Source organism: Callithrix jacchus, chromosome 5, assembly GCF_049354715.1.
Source record: "Callithrix jacchus isolate 240 chromosome 5, calJac240_pri, whole genome shotgun sequence".
NCBI classification, from domain to species: Eukaryota; Metazoa; Chordata; class Mammalia; order Primates; family Cebidae; genus Callithrix; species Callithrix jacchus.
This window is the reverse complement of record NC_133506.1, coordinates 70,099,656-70,124,408: the sequence shown is the minus strand read 5'-3', so window position 1 is coordinate 70,124,408 and position 24,753 is coordinate 70,099,656. Positions and strand designations below refer to the sequence as shown.

The following is a 24,753-nucleotide window of genomic DNA, read 5'->3' as shown; positions in this document are numbered from 1 at the left end:
TTTCCTGGATACAGCACACTGATGGGTTTTGGATTTTTATCCAATTTGCCAGTCTGTGTCTTTTGATTGGTGCATTTAGTCCATTTACATTTAGGGTTAATATTGTTATGTGTAAATTTGATACTGCCATTTTGATGCTAAGTGGCCATTTTGCTCATTAGTTGTTGTAGATTCTTCATTATGTTGATGCTCTTTAGCATTTAGTGTGATTTTGGAATGGCTGGTACTGGTTGTTCCTTTCTATGTGTAGTGCTTCTTTTAGGAGCTCTTGTAAAGCAGGCCTGGTGGTGACAAAATCTCTGAGTACTTGCTTGTTCGCAAAGGATTTTATTTTTCCTTCACTTCTGAAGCTCAGTTTGGCTGGATATGAAAATCTGGGATGAAAGTTCTTTTCTTTAAGAATGTTGAATATTGGCCCCCACTCTCTTCTGGCTTGTAGTGTTTCTGCTGAGAGATCTGCTGTGAGTCTGATGGGCTTCCCTTTGTGGGTGACCCGATCTTTCTCTCTGGCTGCCCTTAATATTTTCCCCTTTATTTCAACCTTGTTGAATCTGACGATTATGTGCCTTGGGGTTGCTCTTTTTTCGGAATATCTTTGTGGTGTTCTCTGTATTTTCTGCATTTGAGTGTTGGCCTGTCTTGCTAGGTTGGGGAAATTTTCCTGGATGATGTCCTGAAGAGTATTTTCCAGCTTGGATTCATTCTCTTCGTCCCCTTCTGGTACACCTATCAAACGTAGGTTAGGTCTTTTCACATAGTCCCACATTTCTTGGAGACTTTGTTCATTCCTTTTTGCGCTTTTTTTTCTAATCTTGGTTTCTCGTTTCATTTCATTGAGTTGGTCTTTGACTTCAGATATTCTTCCTTCTGCCTGGTCAGTTCGGCTACTGAAACTTGTGCATGCTTCGCGAAGTTCTCATGTTTTTCAGTTCCTTTGATTCATTCATATTCCTCTCTACTTTATCCATTCTTGTTATCATTTTCTCATATCTTTTTTCAAGTTCCTTAGTTTCTTTGCATTGATTTAATACATGTCCTTTTAGCTCACCAAAGTTTCTCATTATCCACCTTCTGAAGTCTAATTCCCTCATTTCATCACAGTCGTTCTCTGTCCAGCTTTGTTCCCTTGCTGGTGAGGAGTTTTGGTTTTTTCTAGGAGGTGAGATGTTCTGGTTTCGGGTGTTTTTCTCCTTATTTCGCTGGTTTCTTCCCATGTTAGTGGATTTATCTCCTTGTCGTCTGCGTAGTTGCTGACTTTTTGACTGGGTCTCTGAGTGGATACCCAGATTGTTGATGATGAAGTATTTCTGTTACTTGGTTTTCCTTCTACCAATCTAGCCCCTTCACTGTACGACTGCTGAGGTCCACTCCAGGCCCTGCTTGTCTGGGGTGCACCTCTAGCAGCTGTGGCACAGTGAGGGATGCTACCAGTTTCTTTTTCTGCTATCTTTGTCCCAGGATGATGCCTGCCAAATGTCAGTCTTTTGGATATAGAGGGGTCAGGGAGCTGCTTGAGGAGACAGTCTGTACTTTTTTGGAGCTCAATTGCTGAGCTGTGAGCTCTGTTGTTCATTCAGGGCTGTTAGGCTGCTATGTTTGATTCTGCTGCAACAGAGCTCATTAAGAAAATCATTTTTTTCTCAAATGCTCTGTGTTGGGGGGTTCGGGCTTTATTTTTGGATGTTTGTTGAGGTGTCCTGCCTAGCTAGGAGGCAGACTAGCCACTGTTTGCCTGCTGAGGCTCCGCCCTTCTGTTGTGTGGTTCACCCTGTTGCTGCAGGTTCTGCTGTTCTGCTGTGGTCTCTGCCACACCCTGCAGTGGAATCTTTCTGTTGTAGCGGGTTGCCTCGGTAACAGCTGGCTGTGTCAGCAGTGGGCGTGTACCTCAGCTGGGGCGCGTTGCCTCTGTAATGGTGGACGCCCCTCCCCCACAGAGCATCTCGGACTGTCTGGACGGGGATCGTTTGAAATTGTGGTTTCGTTCGTCCCACTGGTGTAACCCAAACGCTCTGTCCCTGCAATCCCCTGGGCTGGCCCACTGTTCAAGTCTCGTTCAGTCTCAAGTCCAGCCCTCTCATGTCTCAGGTTGCTGGTTCAACAGGGCACCCGGACAAGTGCGCCCTGTGGGGAGCACTGGGTAGGGCTGGCCGCCACCACCCCGGCTGCTGGCTTTGCCACGCAGAGGTACTGCCTGGCTTCCTGCGTCTCCTTTATACTTGGGAATTTTCCCGTTCTGTGGGCAACAAAGATCAGTCTGGAAATGCAGCTCTGACTCACCTCTCCGTGGATTCAAGGAGAGCTCCAATTCTGGGTTGTTCTCACAGTGCCATCTTGAGTCCTCCCCCCGCAGATATTTTTTCATGTAAAATTTACACATTAAAAAAAGAATCTGCAGAACCACCAAAGAATTTTAAATGACTATGTACTGGCTGCTGGAAGATGGAATGAAACATGGTTGTTGTTGCCTCTGAAAGTCTCAGGACAGAAACTGGGAATGGCATACTCTGCTAAAGAAAAGGTAAGATGCTTACCTTGTTGTTTTTTGTTTTGTTTTGAGATGGAGTCTCACTCTGTTTCCCAGGCTGGAGTACAGTGGTGTGATCTCGGCTCACTGCAATCTCTACCTCCCAGGTTCAAGTGATTCTCCTGCCTCAGCCTCCCAAGTAACTGGCATCACCAGGCCCAGCTAATTTTTGTATTTTCAGTAGAGACAGGATTTCACCATGTTGGCCAGGATGGTGTTGATCTCTTGACCTCCTGATCTGCCCATCTCGGCCTCCCAAAGTACTGGAATTACTGGCATACATCACCACACTTGGTGTATTAGTTTTTATTTAAGTTTTTAATTTTCATTTTCTTTTTTATTTTTGCTTGTGTATTCGTTTTTAAAAAGCATACCGTCAACAGTAAAATAATAATTTTTAAAAGGCTGGGCATGTCGGCTCACATCTGTAATGCTAGGACTTTGGGAGGCCAAGGTGAGTGGATCACCTGAGGTCAAGAGTTCAACACCAGCCTAGCCAACATGGTGAAACCCCGTCTCTACTAAAAATACAAAATCTGGCCAGGAGTGGTGGTGGGTGCCTGTAATCCCAGCGACTTGGGACGCTGAACCAGATGAATCGCTTGAACCCAGGAAGCAGAGATTGCAGTGAATGGAGATTGTGCCACTCTGGTCTGGGCAACAGAGGGAGACTTTGTCTCAATCAATCAATTAATAAAATTTGTCTGCACCCTTCCACTTCTCACGTCCACTGTGACATCACAGTAGCCACTGGCAACAGTGGGGAAGTGTATCCTTTCAGATGTTCATCTTTCCTCCACAGATTTTCTGGCCCAGTGGCTTGAGCCTGTGTCTCCATTTGAGATCACAGAATGCACGAGGTCAAATTACCTAGACAACACAATAAGGCTCCATGTTAACTTTGTGGTTCACAGTTCAGAGTAACACAACAGTGACCCAAATAGAGCAAGTGATGCTGCTGGAGCCGCTTTTGCCAGGTTGCCAACGTGGCACCACCAACTGCCCCCTGCCTCCTGATGCAAGTCCTTGTGACTAGACCACTGTCTCGGTCCAGCAGCAGACCCGGGCTGGCTCATACAGCAAATTCTACATTCACTTTGACTGTTCAGCTGGAGCCCTCACTATTCCCATTCTGACGTGTGTGGCTTCAGCTTTTATCTGGGTGTGCGTATTCAACAGGAACCAAGTAGCCACTGGCCTGTTTTGCCTGAGTCAGAACCCAGCGATTTCATGAAAACCTGGAGTGTGTGCGCATTGAGACGGTTGGGAGAAACAGTTTTATGCACCAGCCACTACAGGCACCTGTGCCTTAGGCCTACAAACTTTCCAAGGATTAATAACATGCTTCAATCCTGAAAGAAAAAAAAATGTATTACTAGCTCCAAAATACTAGAAGTGCAAAGTTGAAATTACGAAACGTTTCTTTCGATGTATATGAAACTGGTGATTCAGGAGTCAGAGGAGGACAGGAAGAGAGAGCATGCAGCCGAGAAAGAAAGCTGGAAGGAGAGAACTGGGAATCTGAGAAGTGAGCAGAGGGAGAGCGTTGCAGGATGGAGACAATCAGTGAAGAGCAGGGCTTGCAAACTCAGCCATGCCAGAGGGCAACAGGCAACAGGAATGAGTGAAATGTTCCAGTATGAACAGGGAACTGTGGAGACAGGGACACACAAGGGCCCACACCACCGGGAAAGACGCCGGTGAACTCTGAGCAACTCCTGCCTGAGGAGGAGATTCAGCTTCTGATTTCATAAAAGCAGCAGAATTCAAGGTTTATGTAAAATTTCTAGGGTTTGTTTGATTTTTGAGACCCCAGCTCTGTGTCACCCAGGCTGGAATGCAGTGGTGTGATCTCAGCTCACTGCAACCCCCACCTCCAGAGTTCAAAAGATTCTCCTGCCTCAGCCTTCTGAGCAGTGGGGATTACAGGAAACCACTACCACACCCAGCTAAATTTTGTGGTATTAGTAGAGACAGTGTTTCACCGTGTTGGCCAGGCTGGTCTTGAAAGCCTGACCTCAAGTGATCCACCCACCTCAGCCTCCCACAACAGTGCTGGGTTGACAGGTGGGAGCCCGGCACCCGACCTTTTGGTTACTGCTGTTGTTTTGAAACAGTCTCACTCTGTCACCCAGGCTGGAGCGCACTGGTGCAATCACCGATCACCACAGCCTTGACTTCCCAGGCTCAAGCGATCCTCCAGTCTCAGCCTCCTGAGTAGCTGGGAACACAAGTGCATGCCACCTGCCCAGCTAATTTTTTAGGATTTTTTTGTTTTTGTGGGGGAAGGAGGAGTACACATGTAGCCTCACTATGTTGCCCAGGCTGGTCTCAAACCCTTAGGCTCAAGAGATCCTCCTGCCTCAGCCTCCCAAACTGTTAGGATTATGGGTGGGAGCCACCATGCCCAGCCACTTTTGTAACTGTCAATATTTTAAACATCAACAACTTAAATGTTCAAAAACACATTCCAGGCCAAAGTAACACATCAATAGGCCAGAGAATATGCAACTTCCAGTGAACTGAAAAGTGCTGCCCGGGCCCAGAACCCCATGCAAAGAAGTTTGAACACTGATGGACACAAAATATGTTATTTATTGTCAATTTCTGCAAAGACACATTTAAGCAACAAAATATACATCTGTCAACCTTTTAGAATGTGTTTTGTACATTAACAAATACAATGTGCTACCATAGCAATAAATTAAATGTACATTATTTACATGACATAGGCAGTTGGGGTCTAGAATCACCCACTCACTAAGAGGAAAGAAAGGAAAGTCATCATCCCGTGAAGCATCTCTTCCAAGCCACCGTCCTGAGGTTCTACCTAAGGTTCTTCACACAGGGGAATCTGCACGCTCATACGTCAGTGTGCCCCGAGCTGCACCGTCCAAGGGGAGCACTCATGACAAGGAGGAGCCGCACACATGCTAAGGGGCAGGAAGGGTGATTTACGAGTCCAAGCAGAAACGTCACAAAATCAGACTATGGCAATTCAATTCCAGTCTTCCAGACAAATGCCCCCCTCTCCAGAGCCAGTAAGGTGCAGGACAGAGCCATGGCCCCACTCAGCAGGGCTCTGCTGCCCTTGGCCCTGGTGGGGCTGGTCTTCCAAAGGAGCACATGGCCCAGCTGAAGGGAGGGAGACATGGGATCAGGGTGGACAGGGGCTGGTGGTAAAACAGAGCTTGGTAAAAGAATACCCCAGCCAGCCCCACCAGGTCGCAGGATCAGCCTTGGCAAACTTTACTGGCCTTCCCTTGCCTTGATGACGGGTAGCTGGAGACTGGGGGGAGCCGAGGGGTCTTGAGCTTGGCTGGCCAGCCTGGTCCCTGCTGGCTGCCTGTAGCCATGAGATCTACTGGAACCCCTGACTGCTCAAAACAGAGCTGTCTCTACTGACTTAGAAACCAATGAGAAAGGTAGTGTTTGCACTGGCACCTTCAAGGGTCTGGGAGGAAAGTGAGACAGGTGCTCGCCCAGGTTTTTATTGACCAACTTTGTAAAAAAATAACAAGTTTTCTTGGACCACTTTTCCTCCTAATTCATGAAAAGGGAGGCTGTGGGCTGGTAGGCAGCATCTTCTCCCTGGCCTCCATCCTCATTACACACTGGAGCTGAAGAACCAATCCCACCAAGGAACATCACCCAATCACCTTTCCTCCTCATTTCCTTCCATCCAAAGCCTGAGGGTCCTCACTGGAAAATCCAAGACTATCCCTCCTGATGAAAGCAAGCAGAAACCGAGGCCTCACCAGCATCCTTGACTGATCAGCTGCACGCCAGGGCCAAACCACTAGCTGTCTTCCCCAAAACCCAGGGCCCCAGGAAACACAGCCACATATTCAACCAAGCACATAGGTCGTGCAGAGGAAGGGATCCTGGGTTGAGGGTTCTAATCCCAGCTTTGCCACCAGCCAGCTGTGTGACCTCAAGCATGTCATTCCCCTCACTTGGGCTAAGATTTCTCATCTGGACAGTGACATTGCTGGCTGAGGTACTAAAAGGAGCCAGAGGCTTGGGTGTTGAGATAATGCTGACAAAGCTGAACCAGTGACTATTTTTCAAGAAACATCTTTACATTCATTGGCACAGACAGAAACTCCCATCAAGACCTTCTATCTCTAGCTTTTCTGCACCTGTTTTAAGCATCAACTGAGCTGGAGGCATATGGCTGGGCCCACTGGGCCTGGAAAGCAGTTTCTTCAGTGGGTCAGGCAGTTCCCAGAGCCAGAGACATGACCCAAACAACACCCACTCATGGACATCACAGTGGAAATCCCTCAAATACCATCCTGAGCACCATCTAAATGAGTCTCGTCGCAAGGGCCAGTGAGGTCTGAGCAAATATCCGAGCCCCAAGACTGGGCGCAGCATAAAAGACATTTTTGATCAGAGCAGATGTAGGGGAGCATGGGGGAAGCAGACCCCCAGGAACCCAAGCTGCCTGTCCCATAGGCCAGAGGAGGGAGGGGAGACTGGGCCAATCCCCGTTCTCCTCCTCCCTCTGAGCACCGGCAGCCTGGGATGGAGCCACAGGATGGAGCTTCTAGAGACAGTGACACAGGACCAGAGGGGGCCTTTGGGGTCCTGCTCAGAGCACTCCAAAAGCAAACCAGAGGTAGAGGCTCCATCTCAGGTCTGTGCTTCTTTGGGGCCACCCAGCCATCCTGCCTACCAGCTCAGAGGCAGGGACAAAGTCCTCCTAGGAGGCAGCCAGTAGCAAGGGCCAGCCAGCGTCCCTCCACAGCCCATCTGCACTGAAAGCTGCTCTTCAGGCTTGCTTTACCTGGAGGATGCCCACCTTAACCCCAACCTAGGCCCACTAGCAGAGAAGTCCAGGGCCTGCACGCTCAGAAGGAAGAAGCCAGGGAGATGTCCTGGGGGTGAGCTGGCTGCCCCAGCAAGGGAGCTCTGCTGAGCATGTGGGTCATGGGGTCTGAACCACATCCAGATGGGGCCCAGGTTGCAGGAATCTTTCAGATGTGACAGCTGCCTCAGACCCCAGCCGGAGAGGGGAATAGGATTGCGGGTTGAGCCCCAGACACAGTTGCTGAAGGTCACAGTAGCTGGTAAAGGCCCCAAGGCCATGCTGGGCCCCCCAAGACTCCAGAGGCATATGCGGCTGAGGGACACTGGGCCCCTTCCCCCTACATGGACCCCATCAGAACCTGCAAACCTTCCCTACCTCACTCTCCCCTCATGTAAGTGGGGAGGGGAAATGGTCTTCCTGGAACGTCCCCTGCCAGTGGAGACCTGGGCCCCGGCCTGGCTCTCAACCAACACAGCAGCCTCCCAGCACGGCTCCTTCGCTCTCCCTGAATTCCTTCTCCCTCCTAGCCTCCCCCCACCCCTTTGTGGAATAAATATTTGCTCGAGGGGAAGAGACCACCTCAGGGCTTCCCCCACAGTAGCCATAATCAGGGGCCTGTGAGAAGCTGGGCAGGACACAAAGTGCCAGCCACCATCCGGGAAGTGTGCGGCATGGCCCCGGCCCATCCAGCTGTCTCTGAGCTTGAACTGGCTGGAGTCCTGCTCACAGTACTCTGGCAGCCGGGGAGGCAGCCCCAGGCCTACATCAGCAGATGGGAAAGATGCTCAGCACAGAAGCAAAGATGGACATTTTGGAGATCCAGAGATACAGGGGCAATAGTGCCGACTTTTATCAGGATGGCCTCAAGGACACTCCGAGTCTTGGCTCCTGGGAGCATGATACCACCACCACCAAGAGCGTTCCTGGTGGAAAAGCCCACCCTGTCCAGGAAGGCACTGCCCTGTGGCTAAGGCCCTCGCTGGGCTCTACCCCCACCCCAAACGTGCAAGCTCCCTCTACTCCCCCCCCCTCCCTGCCCAACTTTTTTCCTCTCCAGGCTGAACAAGATTACAAAGGACCTGGACATCACACTGGGAGGTCAGGAAGGAGGAACTTGAGGAAGGAGGCCTCGTCCAGAGACAGGAGGTACTTGGAGGGCATGTCGGTGGCGGCGCAGGCAGGGCTGTGACCACCTGGGATACCCAGATTGATGGCTGGTATGTGAGCAGGTGGCCGGTGGGGCGGCGGGCCTGGGGCTGTCAGGGTTGTGTTTGGCACTCTCAAACTGCTGGAACAGGAGCCTTCTCCAGGCAGAACAGGGCTTCCCTGAGGAGACAAGGAGAGGGGGACAATGAGCCAACATTCCATAGAGGAAGGAAGGGACAGTGCAGACATCGGGAGGAAAGGGTGGGGAACGCGCCTGCCTGTGGCTGCAGCTCAGTGGAGACGTTAGGACCAGGAGGGTCCTGATATCAGGGGGCCCCACCTTTCACGGCCAAGAAGCTGCACCTCACCATGGCTTTGGTGGGCAGTGGCATCTGAAGTGCATGATGGAGGCAGAGGGAAGGTACACATGCCCATTTTTCTTCTGCTTTTCATAAATCAGTTTGAACATAAAGTGGGTTCGTCCATGCCCCTCCCCTCAGCTCCAGCACTGACTCCTACCCCTGGAGCCCCATGTGGGGAGAGGGCTGGGGCTCAGATGGGCCTCTGGGGACCTCCCCAGCAGGCATCCAGGCCGTGATGGTAGCGAGCTGACCCAGGGCCGCTCTGCTGAAACCGCATGTCCCCTCAAAGCAGGCAAAAGCAGAGGCCTCCTGGGGTGGCTCCTCACGGTGCTGACTGCCAGGGGCATCTCCTGGAGAGGAGGAGAGCACACCCAGCCCAGGGCCTCTGCCAAAGACACAAGGAGGGGACAGCTGCCTGAGGGCAGGGATGCCAGGGAGCACTCCCAGGAATTCCTCCCTCCAGGGGCAGAAGTGGGCATGGCTACTCCCCTTCTGCCTGTAGAAACCAGACTCCATCAGTGGATGGGAGACCTAGCTAGTACGTCTGGTCCAGCATTACTGGGAATCCCCTTCCCATCTCCACACAGGCCACTTGCCCCTCTTTCCCCATCACAGGTCTTCAGGGGTGAGGCGGCGTTTTGGACTTCCCCAGCTGGCAGCATCTCTCTGGCCATTCCGAGGCTACAGGCCACTTGAACCCTGATCTAAAAGGAACACATGGCCCAACTCATGACCACAGAGGGACAAACATTCACTCAACCCACCTTGGACAGGCAAAGGACTCCTGCTTCACATTAGTGACCCTGTTTCAACAAAAACCCATACAGGAGTTTCAGTAACCAGACAACACAGTCCCCTTCCACGGCAGCGACTCTGCACTCAGCTCCTGACAGTCTGGTGAGCTCAGGAATGGACCAGCATTTCACACCTCACATGTGGGCCTGGCCGTGTCTAGAGGTGAAGCTCTAATTCAGCAGTTGTGGCAAAGGTAGCCGGGACCCCTGAGTCACTGCCTGTGCCTGCTGGGGCCAGACCTCCCCAGAACTTCCCCTGCTCGCTATGGGGAGCCCCTCTGATGTGTCTGAACCCTCCTCCTCTGGCCTGCAGAAGGGCGGCTGCCTTCTATGTGGGGTGTGGGAGGCATTCACAGCATCCTTACCGCACCGGAGCTGGCATGGCTGAGCTTGTCAAAGCAGAATTTCAGGTTCGATCTCGGGGAGTTTCTGCTTTTGGCATCTAAGAAAAAGAACACCCATGAAAGGAGGGTGGAGCTGTACAGGCCACTGGGGCTGCATGTGGGGACTGGCCGGGGAGCCCAGGGGAAGGGGGCCTCCTGCCCCCCACCTGAACCAGCACTCCAGCTGACCTGTACCGGTCCGTAAGAGCCAACTCCTGGATTACAGAAATGTGGGAGCAGGTTGTTCAATACAGGCCATTTTGTAAAGTTGAATTACATAAGCTTAGAATTCAATAAATTATGTTCAACAGATGTAAGAAATACTTGAAATTCATCACTTCCTAGTTATTTTTCTGTTTTATGATTATCTATGCTCTTATGTCTATTGTATTCACATGGTAGAAACACCCTAAAGACGGTGGCTACAGTGTATCTTCTTCCCAATTCCGCGTTCAAGGATGTCACATCAGCAGCTTGAGATCAGCCACGATAGGTATATTTACACCACAGAAATTGGCACATGCTACAAATCATGGCTTGATTCATTGTTTTGTAGTCTAGACTTAAGGAACTAATAGGAAAAAAGTAATGTACATTAAACTTCAAAACGTGTGTCTGCAGGCATGACATTGTGAACAGCACAAAAGAAAACTGAGTCAATATCCTTCCAGCGTTTGAAAACTGTTCTAGGATACAGCAAAGAAATTACTCGTGTTACACTGATCAATGAAGTTCTCTTAATATGAAATACTCATGGCCGGGTGCAGTGGCTCATGCCTATAATCCCAGCAATTTGGAAGGCCAAGATAGGTGAATCACCTGAGGTCAGGAGTTCAAGACCAGTCTGGCCAACATGGTGAAACCCTGTCTCTACTAAAAATACAAAAATTAACCAGGCATAGTAGTGCTTGCCTGTAATCCCAGCTACTTGGGAGGTTGAGGCAGGAGAATTGCTTGAACCTGGGAGGTTGAGGTTACAGTGAGCCAAGATTGTGCCACTGTACTCCAGCCTGGGTGACACAGTGAGACTCCATCTCAAAAAAAAAAAAAGAAAAAAAAATACACACACACACACACACAAAATACTCATTAACATGGTAATATCAGTCCACATTCATGTCCGAATTACATATATTCATCACCGGCAGACTTAAGTTGGCTACAGATGGAAAGGTTAGGCAGATGCCAGTAAAGCATTTTGTGAGAGTCAATTGGACATACGGGATTTATAGTGGAGAATATCATCTATTTGCTGTTTGTACACTGTGTTTCACATCCATCATATAACACGTTTCAGTAAGTGAGTGTGTGAGTGGTGGCAGAGCCAGGTATAAACGCTCCACTAGGCCCTACTGGCAGGAGGGCCACTGGAGTTTCTGGCTTTCCTCTGGCCAAGGGTATCAAAAGCTCAGCTCAGCATAGCCTTCCTGGAAGCTGCTGACTGGTGCGTGGTGCTTCAAATAGAGGCGGTCCACCCAGGGCTGTGACACTTCTTTGTGTCACCTGTCAGTACTCTGCTGGGCCCCAGGAAGCCCCGGGATGAAATGACCAATGATCAGATATCTGAGGTTATGGATGGATACATGTCAGGCCCTCCCAGACCACCTCTCTCCCCAAACTCAGCCCAATAGCAGAAAACAGGTTTCTGGATCTCCCCAAGCCCACCCGCATACTGGGGGAACCACGCACATCTTTCATGGGGCTGGGGGTTAAACACTGTGTGGAGAAAAGGTGTGTAAGAAGCAGCATCACTGTAGGGAGTGGGAAGCACCGGCCCAGAGTCCCCAGACCCATCCAAGGTCCCTTCTGCCCCCGGTGACTTTCAGCAACTTGCAGAAACTCTCATTCCTTCACTCAAAACCTTCCTTACTTGGATATTCATTTAAACCAAGTGGGAGCCAGGCTTGGTTACAGATTCTTTCATTCATTCCAATATTTAAGTTTTTTTTTTTGTTTTTTTTTGTTTTTTTTTTTTTTTGAGATGAAGTCTCGCTCTGTCACTCAGGCTGGAGTGCAGTGGCTTGATCTCGGCTCACTGCAATCTCTGTCTCCCAGATTCAAGCAATTCTCCTGCCTCAGCCTCCTGAGTAAGCTGGGACTGCAGGCGCCTGCCACCACGCCCAGCTAATTTTTTGAATTTTTAGTAGAGATGAGGTTTCACTATCTTGGCCAGGCTGGTCTTGAACTCCTGACCTCATGATCCACCTGCCTTGGCTTTGCAAAGTGCTGAGATTACAGTTGTGAGTCACCGTGCCCGGCCTTAATTTAAAAAAAAAATCGAGGGAATTTGTATTACTACCCCCCTTTACAGCTGAGGCTCAGAGAGGTGGACCTGTCAATCCCAAAACTGGGATTCAAACCCAGCTCTGCAGCTGCCCGACCTCAGGGGGCTGAATGAGAGGAGGCATGTGACCTCCTCCACTCACTGAGAAACACGCGAGGGCAGAGGGCCACTGGCTGTGGAATCACCATCTTCCCTTTATCTCTGACACTGCAGGTTCTCTTTGCAACACCCCTTCACCATGCAGACCCCAGGAATATTTTGGCTTCAGCCACCCTGATGGCCCATTGGCCCTTCCTGTGTCTCTATCATTGAGACTAGAGTTTCTCAACCAAATGACATTTGAGGCCGGAGAATTCTTTGGCTAATGTGGTTGCGGGCTGACATGTACATTGCTCAGCTGCTTCTCTGACCTCTGTCCACTAGATGCCAGTAGCACCCTTCCTAAGTCGTGAAAATAAAAAATGTGTCTAGACATTGCCAGACCTCCACAGGAGAGCAAGACTGCCCTGTCTCATTCCCACTCCTTAACAAACGCCAAGGTTACCAGTCCTGTGCCTCTTACAAGCATGAGCACCTTTAAATCTTCATACAACCAGCTGTCGGAGGCAGACACTACTATTCCCCTCCCTTCATTTTTTGCTTGGAGAGAAACAGGCACAGAATGGCTCGGTGACTTGCCCAGTATCATGTCTAGTGAGCAGCAGACCCAAGAGTTGGACCCAGGCTCAGAGTCCTGTGCTCACTCCATGCTCAGCCGCCCTCACGAGAGCAGGAACCCACAGCACCCGCCCAGCAGTGCCCCCACACAGCTCCCAGATGCTGGCCCCCCACCTTCTCCCCAGAGCTGGCTCCCCTACTCTGCCCAGCTGCAGGGATCACAGAACCCTAAATCCAGACTCCTGCTCTCGCTGAAGCCCTGCTACTGAGCCCCTACATTGTATCTCCTTGGTACCTCCCAAACCCTGGCACTCTGCCACAGCCCGGTTCCCCTCCCATCCCCTCTCCTCCTTCCTCTCTGTTCCTGCTCCCCACTAACCCATTCTCCACCAAGCAGCTGCAGCAACCAACTGGTCTTTCTCAACTCCAGACAGTGCTTCCCTACTTAAGAGTCTTCAAATACTGAAGAGTCTCCAACAGCAGCTTTCAGCCAGAGAACAAATCCTCACCAGGGTCTTGGGGATGACCCTGGCCTGCCAATGCTCAAGCCTGTCTCCTGCCTGGCTCTGTAGACTCTAGCTGCTGTGAACCATGTGCAGGTCCAGAATGCCTGCTCTCTCCTCACCTCTGGGCCTTTCCACCTGCTGTTCCTTCCCCTGCAGCCCTTCCCCCTCTTGTGTTATCAGGACCCCCACCAGGACAGAGGGACCCTTGAGTGCTGGCAGGCGGGGAGGGCAGCCAGTGGCAAATAAGCTTCCTCATCACCAATCCCGACTCCTCCACTATGGGATCTAATCAGGGCAACTACCTGTGGGAGTCCGTCCTGCAGACTCTGACCCAGCGACAGATGACAGAAGCCCCAAGGCAGGGGCACCGTCAGGTCACAGCACTGACACACAGATAATTACACTTTGCCAGTTTGGTTGAGGGTCCCTGTGGCTTACAGGCACCCTGTAGAGTGCTGTAAACAGTTGCAACTGCCAGCCCTCACTAGCTAGAGAAACTGGCATTTATTTAATAAAGTTTAGTTGAGAAAGGCTTGGGTCAACACCACTAGAGTGAAGATTAAAGCACAGATTCCGACACCCAAAGCAAACACCATTAGTGGATATCTTGGTCAACCTCTCCGAGAGCACCATCTGGCTCAAAGGTTAGTTTTAAGACCACATGAGTAAACAAGTTAGTTAGGTAAACTCCCCCACATACCGTGACTATTTGCTTTACTTATTAACTCAGTGTAAGGAGGATTTAGGCTGCCTTCACCTGAAACTTCTACTGAAACTATGAAAAAACCTTTAGGCCTTCCAAAAGGGTTTGAGACTATATTCTGTAACTTTCTCTACTATTTTTCCCTTAGTATTTTTGCCACTGCCCTGAGTGAATTCCCACAGGGTCTCCTGCAAGGCTTTCACCTCTCTGCCTCAGTTTCCCACTCTCTGTGTAGGGAGGTTAGGAACTTAGGCTGTGAAGGCCGATGAACAGATGGAGAAAGCTCACAGAGTGGAATCCTCACAGTGGGGAGGAGGGCTGAAGACCAGAAAATTTGGTGTGGGTGGCCAACTGTGGACAGGGCACAGCCTGCCCTCCTGGTGATGTCACACACACCACCCATGCCACTGACCTGTGGGACTCTGGCTCATGATGATCGGGGTAGCAGCTGCTCCCAGGCTGGGGCTCTCGCTGCTCATGGACGGGCTGTAGACAAACACCTCCTGCCTGAAGGGTGACGTGGACGGCTGGCTGCTCTGAGGAGAGAGGCCGGGTGAGTGAGGTCAGCCCACCCTCGGTAGCCACATTACACAGGTCTGAGATAGCACCCACAAGCCCAGGACGGCCACTGCCTCCCACTCCCCATTTGCTCTTTTCTTTCCTGCTGACTTTAACCCTGGTTCTAAGCTTTCCTGCTCCAAGAAGGACCTTTGACCCAGCCTCCTGGGCCAGCACTAGCCACTCAGCACTCCAGCCAGGAGCCCCAAGGCAGGGGCACCATCAGGTCTGACCCTTGCCCTCTGCTGCTGCTGCCATGTCACTTTGAGAGGGACCCCCTCACCCATGGTGCCCAGAGGGTGGTGATGGCCAATGAGCCCACCTCTCATTTCCATTCTTCCCCTTTCCTCTGCAAAGACTGGAGTGGGCTCAATCCACAGTGCCTCTAATGCAAGGAGGGTGGCTGGCCAGCACCCAGAGTGCCTGCCCAAGGGTAGACAGGCACACCTACCCCACTGTCACCCTCCTTCATGGCCTCTCCCTCCCCAGCAGTGCTGCTGACACTGCTGGTGCTGTAGGAGGAGCGGGAGATGTCATGGCCATTCTTCTTCAACTTCATAAAGGGCCTGCAGGGAACAGAAGCAAAGCTGGCCCTGGTGGCACACGAGAGCCCTCCATCCCCGGGTCCTCCTGGGATTGGACAGGGCAGCCCCTGTGGAGATCTGAGCCTATCTTCTGGTGGCTGCCCACGCCCCCACCCATCAGCATATGTGTTCTGGAGAGTTCCAGAGGCAGGAGATGGTCACTCTCAGCCAGCCAAGAGGCAGAGAGTGTGTTCCAGGGCTCTGGGCCAAAGCCAGCCTTTCCCTTACCCTCAGTCTCTTCTCCTTGTTGGGGCAGATTTCCAGAGAGCTGGGATTGGATGAGGTCTCAGACTTTATCTCCTGAGAAGAGTGTCCGCTATCTGGGGTCTTGGGCGTGCTGGATACACTGTCACTGAGGGCACAGAAATGAGGACTGAGGCCGTGGAGGCAGCCTCCACCCATGCCCATCCCTGGCCCCAGGCAGAGCCTCTGCCAGCTGGTGACCAGCATTGTAGGGGGTGGCTGTGGGGTCAAACGCCCCACCAAGCATCACTGCCAAGAAGTCCTTTCCCACCTGAGGTCCCAGAGATGGCAGCACATGGCAGGGTTTCCTGATCCCTACACTACAGGGCTACTCTAGGTTCATGGTCAAGTCCAGAGCTGCCAAACTGGGGTCCTGGCTTGATGGCCTTTAGCCCAGATCTCTCTCACCCATGCTGTGGTCTCACACCTGTCCAAGTTATGGGTCAAGAGAGGGCCCTGTGGGGAATGCAGCAGGAAATATGGCGAAGTCTGTGACATCTGCCCCCACCGCAGGAAACACCCAAGACACATGAACTCCCAGGAGGTCCCAGGAGGCCACCCTTCATACAGACGAGAATACGCTCCTGGATCCACATGAGGAGGCTGCCCTGGGAGCTGGGAAGCAAGGGTACTCTCAGCCAAGAGTTTCCTTCTCCTATAGTCTAACAAAGACCATGGACAGTGCCCACAGTGCGCTCTGTGTGGGACAGGATGGCCGTGTCCTCAATGCACTGGTTTTTGAGATGGAGCCTCATTCTGTCACCCAGGCTGGAATGCAGTGGCATGATCTTGGCTCACTGCAACCTCTGCCTCCCAGGTTCAAGTGATTCTCCTGCTTCAGCCTCCCGAGTAGCTGGAATTACACACATGTGTGACCACGCCTGGCTAATTTTTGTATTTTTAGTCAAGACAGGGTTTCACCATGTGGCCAGGCTGGTCTTGAACTCCTGACTTTGAGTGACCTGCCTACCTCGGCCTCCCAGAGTTCTGAGATTACAGGCGTGAGCCACTGCACCTGCCATCAATGTAGTGTTGTTGAAACAGAATCTATGTACAACAGAACTCACCTATTTAAAGTGTACAGTGTAATGGCTTTTAGTATATTCAGAGTTGTGCAACTATCACCACCATCTGATTTTAGAACACGTTTGGCCCCTAAAGGAAACCCTGGAGCCATCTGTAATCACTTCCTATTCCTCTTCCCGCAACTCCCACCTGATCCCTAAGCCACCACTGTAGACTGGCCTCTTCCGGACAGCCATGTAAATAGAATCATATAATGTGGCATTTTTGTCTGGCTTCTTAAACTCAGTGTTTTCAAGGTTCACCTATGCGCCAATATTGTAGCTTGTATCTGCACTTTATTCCTTTTGATTCTAATAATAATCCATTTTATGGCTAGAATGCATTTTGTTTATCCATCGACCAGATGATGGACATTTGGATTCTTTCCAGTTTGGGCTAGGATGAGTAATGCTGCCATGAACATCTGGGTACTAGCTGTATTGGTAGACTCAGTTTTTCATGGCCCACTGTTCTCACTCTCTTGGGTATATACATAGGAGCGGGTTTGCTTGGTCATATGGTAACTCTATGTTTAACCTTCTAAGGAACTGCCAGACTGTTTTCCACAGTAGCTGCACTGTGTTACACTTCCACCAGCAATGAGCAAGGGTTCCCATTTCTCCATATCCTCCTAACATCTGTTATTATTTGTCTTTTTGATTAAAGCCATGCTAGAGGTGTGAAGTGTCTCAATGCACTTTTGATGAGGTTGCTAATAACCTCCTGTCAACCTGTGCAGGGTCTGGGTCACTGGGCCAGACATCTCTGCGTGTCTGACACAGATGTCCTCCCTTCCTGGAATTTCTCCTCCTCTGGTTTCAGAGATTCCATCTCCTCCTCCTCTCCTCTCATCTTTCCTTTCCAGTCAGTTTCACCAGCTTCCCTTCTCCACCTGCCCTTAAATGTGGTACTCTACTCAGCCTCGCCAGTGGTCACATTGATTAGGCCAACGTCAAAGAGTACCTCTACCCTATTGATTCCCAACTCTCCTTCTCTAGTCAAGGCCTCTCATACAACATGGAATACTATGCGGCCACAGAAAAGAATGAGTTCATGTCCTTTGCAAGGACATGGATGAAGCTGGAAACCATCATCCTCAGCAGACTAACACAAGAACAGAAAACCAAACACCACATGGTCTCACTCATAAGTGGGAGTTGAACAATGAGAACACATGGACACAGGGAGGGGAACATCACACACCAGGGCCTGTTGGGGGGTTGGGGACAAGGGGAGGGAGAGAGCAATAGGAGAAATACCTAATGCATGCGGGGCTTAAAACCTAGATGACAGGTTGCTGAGTACAGCAAATCATCATGGCACATGTATTTCTATGTAACAAACCTGCACATTCTGCACAGAACTTAAAGTATATAAAAACAAATAAAATAAAAACCTACAACTCTGACCACTCCCTGGATGTCTCTACTGATGGTTCACAAAAACTCCCATGCACAGGTTCCAAACAGAGCTTTTCATCCTTCTCCATAACCCTGCCTCTTATCCTGCAAGCCCTACTTCAGAACATGGTGCCACTGCCCAGGGCTACAGGCAGACAACCTAGGAATCTGGAAGTCAACCAAATGCCTCCCTTTCCCTTACAAGACTGTGAGCTTCTAAAGGACAGGCTTGCATGTTTTTGCAGCACTTGTCTGAGCACTCAGCACTGTACCCAGCACATGGTACTCAAGAAATGCTGCTTGCTGAAATAAAGAACAAATGGGCTCACCAACTAAAGAATCAGAAAGACATAAAAACCATACAAGGATACAACAAAGAGAGTGTTACAAGCCAATATTCTTGATAAACACAGATGCAAAAATCCTCAGCAAAATATTATCAAACAGAATTCAACAATGCATCAAAAAGATCATTCACCATGATCAAGTGGGATTCATTCCAGGGATGCAAGGATGGTTCGACATCCACAAATCAACAAATGTGATACATCACATTAATAATACAGAACAAAATCCACATGATCATTTCATTTTCAACAAAGGTGCTGAGAATATACATTGGGAAAGGGCAGTCTCTTCAGTAAGTGGTGCTGGTAAAACTAGATAACCATATGCAAAAGATTAAAACTAGACCCTTCTCTCTCACCATACATAAAAATCAAATCAAAATGGATTAAATCTAAGGCTTGACACAAAGAAACTCCTAGAAGAAAACACTGGGGAAATGCTTCAGGATGTTGGTCTGTCTGGGCAAAAGCTTTTCAGGTAAGACCTCAAAAGCACAGACAACAAAATCAAAAATAGACAAATGGGATTACAACAAGTTGAAAAGCTTCTGCACAGCAAAGGAAACAATCAACCAAGAGCCAATCTGCAGAATAGGAGGAAATATTTGCAAACTATCCATCCAACAAGGATTAATAACCTGAATATATTATGAGGAACTCAAAAAAATCAACAGCAAAAATACACATAACACGATTTTTTAAAGGGCAAGAAATATGAATAGATATTTCTCAAGAGAAGACATACAGATAGTCAACAGGTATATCAAAAAACATTCAACATCACTAATTATCAAGGAAATGTAAATGTACATTTTTGTTTTCATGGACAGTTGTTTTCAACTCTCTTGGGAAGACACGTAGGAGTGGAATTGTTGGTTACACAGTAACTACGTTTAACCTTCTAAGGAACTGTCAGACTGTTTTCTGAAGTAGTTGCACTATTTTACATTCCTACCAGCAATGATCAAGGGTTCCGATTTCTCCACATCCTCTCTGACATCTGTTACTATTTGTCTTTAATAATTCAGAGTCTGTGACATCTACCCCCACCACAGGAAAGAGAATGAGATATCATCTCACCCCAGTTAAAATGGCTTTTATTAAAAAGACAGAAAATCATGAATGCTGGTGAGAATGCAGAGAAAGGGAAATGCTTGCAGTGTTGGTGGGAATGTAAATAGCACAGCCTCTATGGAAAACAGTATGGAGGGTCCTCAAAACACTAAAAACAGAGCTACCGTATGATCTAGAAATCCCACTGCAGGGTAACTATATCCAAAAGAAAGGAAATCAGTAGGTGGAAGAGATATCTACACTCCCATGTTTATTGCAGCTCTACTCACAATAGCCAAGGTACAGAATCACTCAGTGTCCATCAGCGGATAAAGGGATGAGGAAAATGTTGTGGACATACACAACAGATGTTATTCAGCCACAGAAAAAGAATGCAATCCTGTCATTTGCAGCAACATGGGTGGAACTGGAGGTCATTATGTTAAGTGAAAGCCAGACATGTAAAAATAAATACCGTGGCTGGGCATGGTGGCTCACACCTGTAATCCCAGCAATTTGGGAGGCCAAGGTGGGTGGATCACTTGATATCAGGAATTCAAGACCAGCCTAGCCAACATGGTGAAACTCTGTCTCTACTAAAAATACAAAAATTAGCCAGATGTGGTGGTGCACAGCTGTAGTCCCAGCTACTCAAGGAGACTGAGACAGGAGAATTGCTTGAACTCAGAAGGCAGCGGTTACAGTGAGCTGAGATCACGCCACTGCACTGTAGCCTGGGTGACAGAGCAAGACTCTGTCTCAAAAAAAAAGACAAATATTGCATCATTTGTGGGAGCTGAAAAAGTGAATCTTGTGGAGACAGAGAGTTGACTGGTGTCACCAGAGGCTGGGAAGGGGTGGGAGGGCAGGATGAAGAGAAGTTGGTTAAAAATACAGTCAGTTAGAAGAAATACAATTTAGTGTTCAATAGTATAATACAGAGACAATAGTTGATAGTAATAGTTTTCATAGTTCAAAAGAGCCAGAAAAGAGCTGGAATGTTCCTGACACAAAAGATAAATGTTTGAGGTGATGGATAGTACCTTGATTTGACCATTATGCATTTTATGAAAAGAACACATGCACCCCCCAAAAATGTGCAAGTACTATGTGTTGTTTTTTAAAGAATCAAAACAGGTTAAATGTAATATATGAGTTGCTTAAAAAGAAAAAAGCCCAGAACTTTTAGAAGTCTAAAGGAAGGTGCAAGGAACTCTGCCTGGCAGAATCAGGAAAGGTTCCCACAAGACAGGCCTTTGGAGTGAGCATTGAAAAAGGAAGCAAAGGAATAGGAATCCAGCAATGTCTCTAGCCTGGGTCAAAATACTGCAAGAATAACTCTGGAAAGCCCCATGCGGAGACTGGCACCGTCAGCCTCTGGATAAAGAGCTGCGTGAGTGACAGGGGACACGCAGGTGCCTGAAATCAGGGCCATCTGGGCAAAGCTCCTCCCCCAAGGTTGGGCACTGAACACTGTACAGTGGAGAGGGTTGACAGACCCCATGATTCAGGCTGGAGTAGGGGTTTCCCAACAGTTACCATCGTGCCCGGCTGTCCCCCTGGCCTTCCAAGCCTGTGTGCAGGTGGGGGAAGAGCCTCGACCGCCGCTTGATGGGACTCCGTGACTGGTTCTTCGCAGTTGCTGCCACCACTGGAGGCTGCTGATGAAATCGCCAAAATGAGTGCCCTCGGCCTGAACACCAATCTATCCCTTCATCCCCCTCCCTGGTCTACAAATGGCTCTTGCTCTGGAGGAGACCCCAGAAAATAGCAGTACAGCTAAGAAGGTTGAGATCTATAATTGGAGCTGAGACCTCAAGACTCAGGCTAGTGACAGCCTCTTTCCCTGTGTGAAGCCAAACCTCGTGGCCCCAGGTAATGATCCACCAAAGACCACAACCGGCAAGTGCCATGGCTCACGCCTGTCACCCCAGCACTTTGGGAAACTGAGGCAGGTGGATCACGAGGTCAGGAGTTTGAGACCAGCCTGGCTAACATGGCAAAACCCTGTCTCTACTAAAAATACAAAAATTAACTGGGTGTGGTAGCAGGTGCCTGTTATTCCACCTACTCAGTAGGCTGAGGCAGGAGAATCAATTGAACCCAGGAGGCAGAGGTTGCAGTGAGCTGAGATCACACCACTGGACTCCAACCTGGGCAAAAAAAAGACCTTGTCTCAAAAAAAAAAAAAAAACCCACAACTTTGGAGGAACACGGGGTGAGGGAGCCCTAGACACTAAGATGGTCAGAAAAATTCAGTGGGATACAGACCAAGAGGCACAGAGCCAGGGAAACCCTGGAGGGACCTTGTTCAACCTCTCATTTTATGGGTGAGAAGGCTGAAGAGTGAGATTGCATCAAGGTCATCCAGCAAATCACTGGCAGGTGAGGCCTCCTGACTCTCCTTCATTCCTCACAACAAACGGGGCCCAGCAGGTGTCACAGAAATGAGACTGAGAGTCGTGAGGCCAGGTCCACAGGCACTGGCAGGTGGCTGGGGGCAGCCAGACGGCTTCTGCTCTGGACAGTTTACCCCGGCCTCACAGTGAACAACGCGTGGTGGGAGCTTGAGGAAGGCAGACAGGAGCCCGGAACAATCTTCAGAAGACACCAAGCCTCCAACCCCGGCCCCAGCTCCTGCCATGTACATGCTATGCAACCTCAGGAGAGTGGTGAGACCCGGCCCGAGTCTCCTGATATACAGCATGGAGGTAGGGCCCTGCCCTGCTCACTCCACACACACTCAGGGGTAACAGCATAATAGTTAGGAAAATATTTACTCAAATTAATTATGCAAGGCCATTTATAATAATCATAATTAGTACCACAGTGAGTAGGTTCTGCTATTTTGAAGAAAAAGAAGAAAGGAAGGAGAGGATTCAAGATGGCGCTGTGAGAACAACCCAGGATTGAAGCTCTCACTGGACGCACAGAGAGGGTGAGTCCGGGAAGCATTTCCAGACTGATCTTAGTTGCCCACAGAACGGGGAAATCCCCAGGTATAAAAGAGACGCAGGGGCCGGGCGCGGTGGCTCAAGCCTGTAATCCCAGCACTTTGGGAGGCCGAGGCGGGTGGATCACGAGGTCTAGAGGTCGAGACCAACCTGGTCAACATGGTGAAACCCCGTCTATACTAAAATACAAAAAAATTAGCTGGGCATGGTGGTGCGTGCCTGTAATCCCGGCTACTCAGGAGGCTGAGGCAGGAGAATTGCCTGAACCCAGGGGGCGGAGGTTGCGGTGAGCCGAGATCGCGCCATTGCACTCCAGCCTGGGTAACAAGAGCGAAACTCCGTCTCAAAAAAAAAAAAAAAAAGAGACACGGGAAGCCAGGCAGAGGTCTCCGCTGGCGTAGTAGGCAGCCGGTGTGGCTCCAGCCTGCGCCGGAGCGCAGAGGCGCTCCACAGCGCTCCATACAAAAGCGCACTGTTACAGGTGCCCTGTTGAACTGGCAAACTAAGACTCGAGAGGGCTGAACTTGAGACTGAACGGGTCTTGAACTGTGACCCAGCCCAGGAAATCCTAGGGACTCAGAGTTTGGGGGAGCGCAGTGTGACAAACAAAATGGCGATTCCAAACGCTCCTGGTGAATAGGTTCTTTTTTTAAAGCGCAGCTCCGCGGGGGAGGGGCGTCAGCCATTACCGAGGCAATCAGCCCCTACTGAGGTACACGCCCATTGCTGACGCAGCCTGCCGCTGCCGAGGCAACCCAGTACAACAAAGAGACTCCGCCGCAGGGCGTAGCCCATAGCAACAGGGTGGAGACCACAGCAGAAGGGCGGAGCCTGCAGGAAAAGGGCGAACCTCACACCAGCAGGGCAGAGCCTTGGCAGGCAAAAAGTGACTAGACTGCCTCCTAGCTGGGCAGGACAGTGAGGCGGACACTCACAAGGAAAGCCCCAACCCCCCCCCGACAGAGCATCTGAGGAAAAAAAAGGGGTTTTCTTACGAGTTAGGTTGCAGCAGAACTAAACATAGCAGCCTAGCAGCCCTGAATGAACAACAGAGCTCACAGCTCAGCACTTGAGCTCCTACAGATTGTCTCCTCAAGCAACTCCCTGACACCTCTATATCCATAAGACTGACAATCGGCAGACATCATCCTGGGACAAACAGCAGAAAAAGAAACTGGTAGCATCCCTTGCTGTTCTGCAGCTGCTACAGGTGCACCCCAGACAAGCAGGGCCTGGAGTGGACCTCAGCAGTCGTACAGTGAAGGGGCTAGACTGGTAGAAAAAAAACCAAGTAACAGAAATACTTCATCATCAACAATCTGGGTGTCCACTCAGAGATCCAATCAAAAAGTCAGTAACTACACAGACGACAGGTGGATAAATCCACAAAGATGGGAAGAAACCAGCGCAAAAAGGAGGAAAACACCCGAAACCAGAACACCTCGCCACCTAGAAAGGACCAAAACTCCTCACCAGCAAGGGAACAAAGCTGGATGGAGAATGACTGTGACGAAATGATGGAATTGGACTTCAGAAGGTGGATAATGAGAAACTTTTGTGAGCTAAAAGAGCATGTTTTAAATCAACGTAAAGAAACTAAGAACATTGAAAAAAGATTTGAGGAAATGATAACAAGAATGGATACCTTAGAGAGGAATATGAATGAATTAAAGGAGCTGAAAAACACAATACGAGAACTTCGCGAAGCAAACACAAGTTTCAATAGCCGAATTGACCAAGCAGAAGAAAGAATATCTGAAGTCGAAGACCAACTCAATGAAATAAAACGAGAAACAAAGATCAGAGAAAAGAGTGCAAAAAGGAATGAACAAAGTCTCCAAGAAATGTGGGACTATGTGAAAAGACCTAACCTACGTTTGATAGGTGTATCAGAAGGGGACGAAGAGAATGAATCCAAGCTGGAAAATACTCTTCAGGACATCATCCAGGAAAACTTCCCCCACCTAGCAAGACAGGCCAACACTCAAATGCAGGAAATACAGAGAACACCACAAAGATATTCCACAAGAAGAGCAACCCCAAGGCACATAATTGTCAGATTCAACAAGGTTGAAATAAAGGAGAAAATACTAAGGGCAGCAAGAGAGAAAGGTCGAGGTACCCACAGAGGGAAGCCCATCAGACTCACAGCAGATCTCTCGGCAGAAACACTACAAGCCAGAAGAGAGTGGGGGCCAATATTCAACATTCTTAAAGAAAAGAACTTTCAACCCAGAATTTCATATCCAGCCAAACTGAGCTTCAGAAGTGAAGGAAAAATAAAATCCTTTGCGAACAAGCAAGTACTCAGAGATTTTGTCATCACCAGGCCTGCTTTACAAGAGCTCCAAAAAGAGGCACTACACATAAAAAG

At 49.5% G+C, this 24,753-nt stretch overlaps 1 protein-coding gene across 4 annotated transcripts in view; it reads right to left on the bottom strand.

The window, feature by feature from the left end:
- Positions 1-5,101: 5,101 nt before the first annotated feature.
- The window catches only part of LOC128932085 (POTE ankyrin domain family member A-like), a 112,235-nt gene continuing 92,583 nt past the window's right edge, over positions 5,102-24,753 (bottom strand). The window contains exons 13-17 of one of the 4 annotated variants that reach the window (XM_078375503.1): positions 15,546-15,669; positions 14,588-14,711; positions 10,008-10,084; positions 9,613-9,651; positions 5,102-8,666 (exon numbers count right to left, since the gene is read on the bottom strand). In XM_078375503.1, coding sequence (XP_078231629.1) covers positions 9,643-9,651; positions 10,008-10,084; positions 14,588-14,711; positions 15,546-15,669 — 334 coding nt within the window. In that variant the 3' untranslated portion in view covers positions 5,102-8,666; positions 9,613-9,642. Of the gene's footprint in view, positions 8,667-9,612; positions 9,652-9,674; positions 10,085-13,128; positions 14,712-15,545; positions 15,670-24,753 lie in introns of those variants that run through there. The other 3 variants (XM_078375501.1, XM_078375504.1, XM_078375502.1) reach the window with 3 other exon arrangements.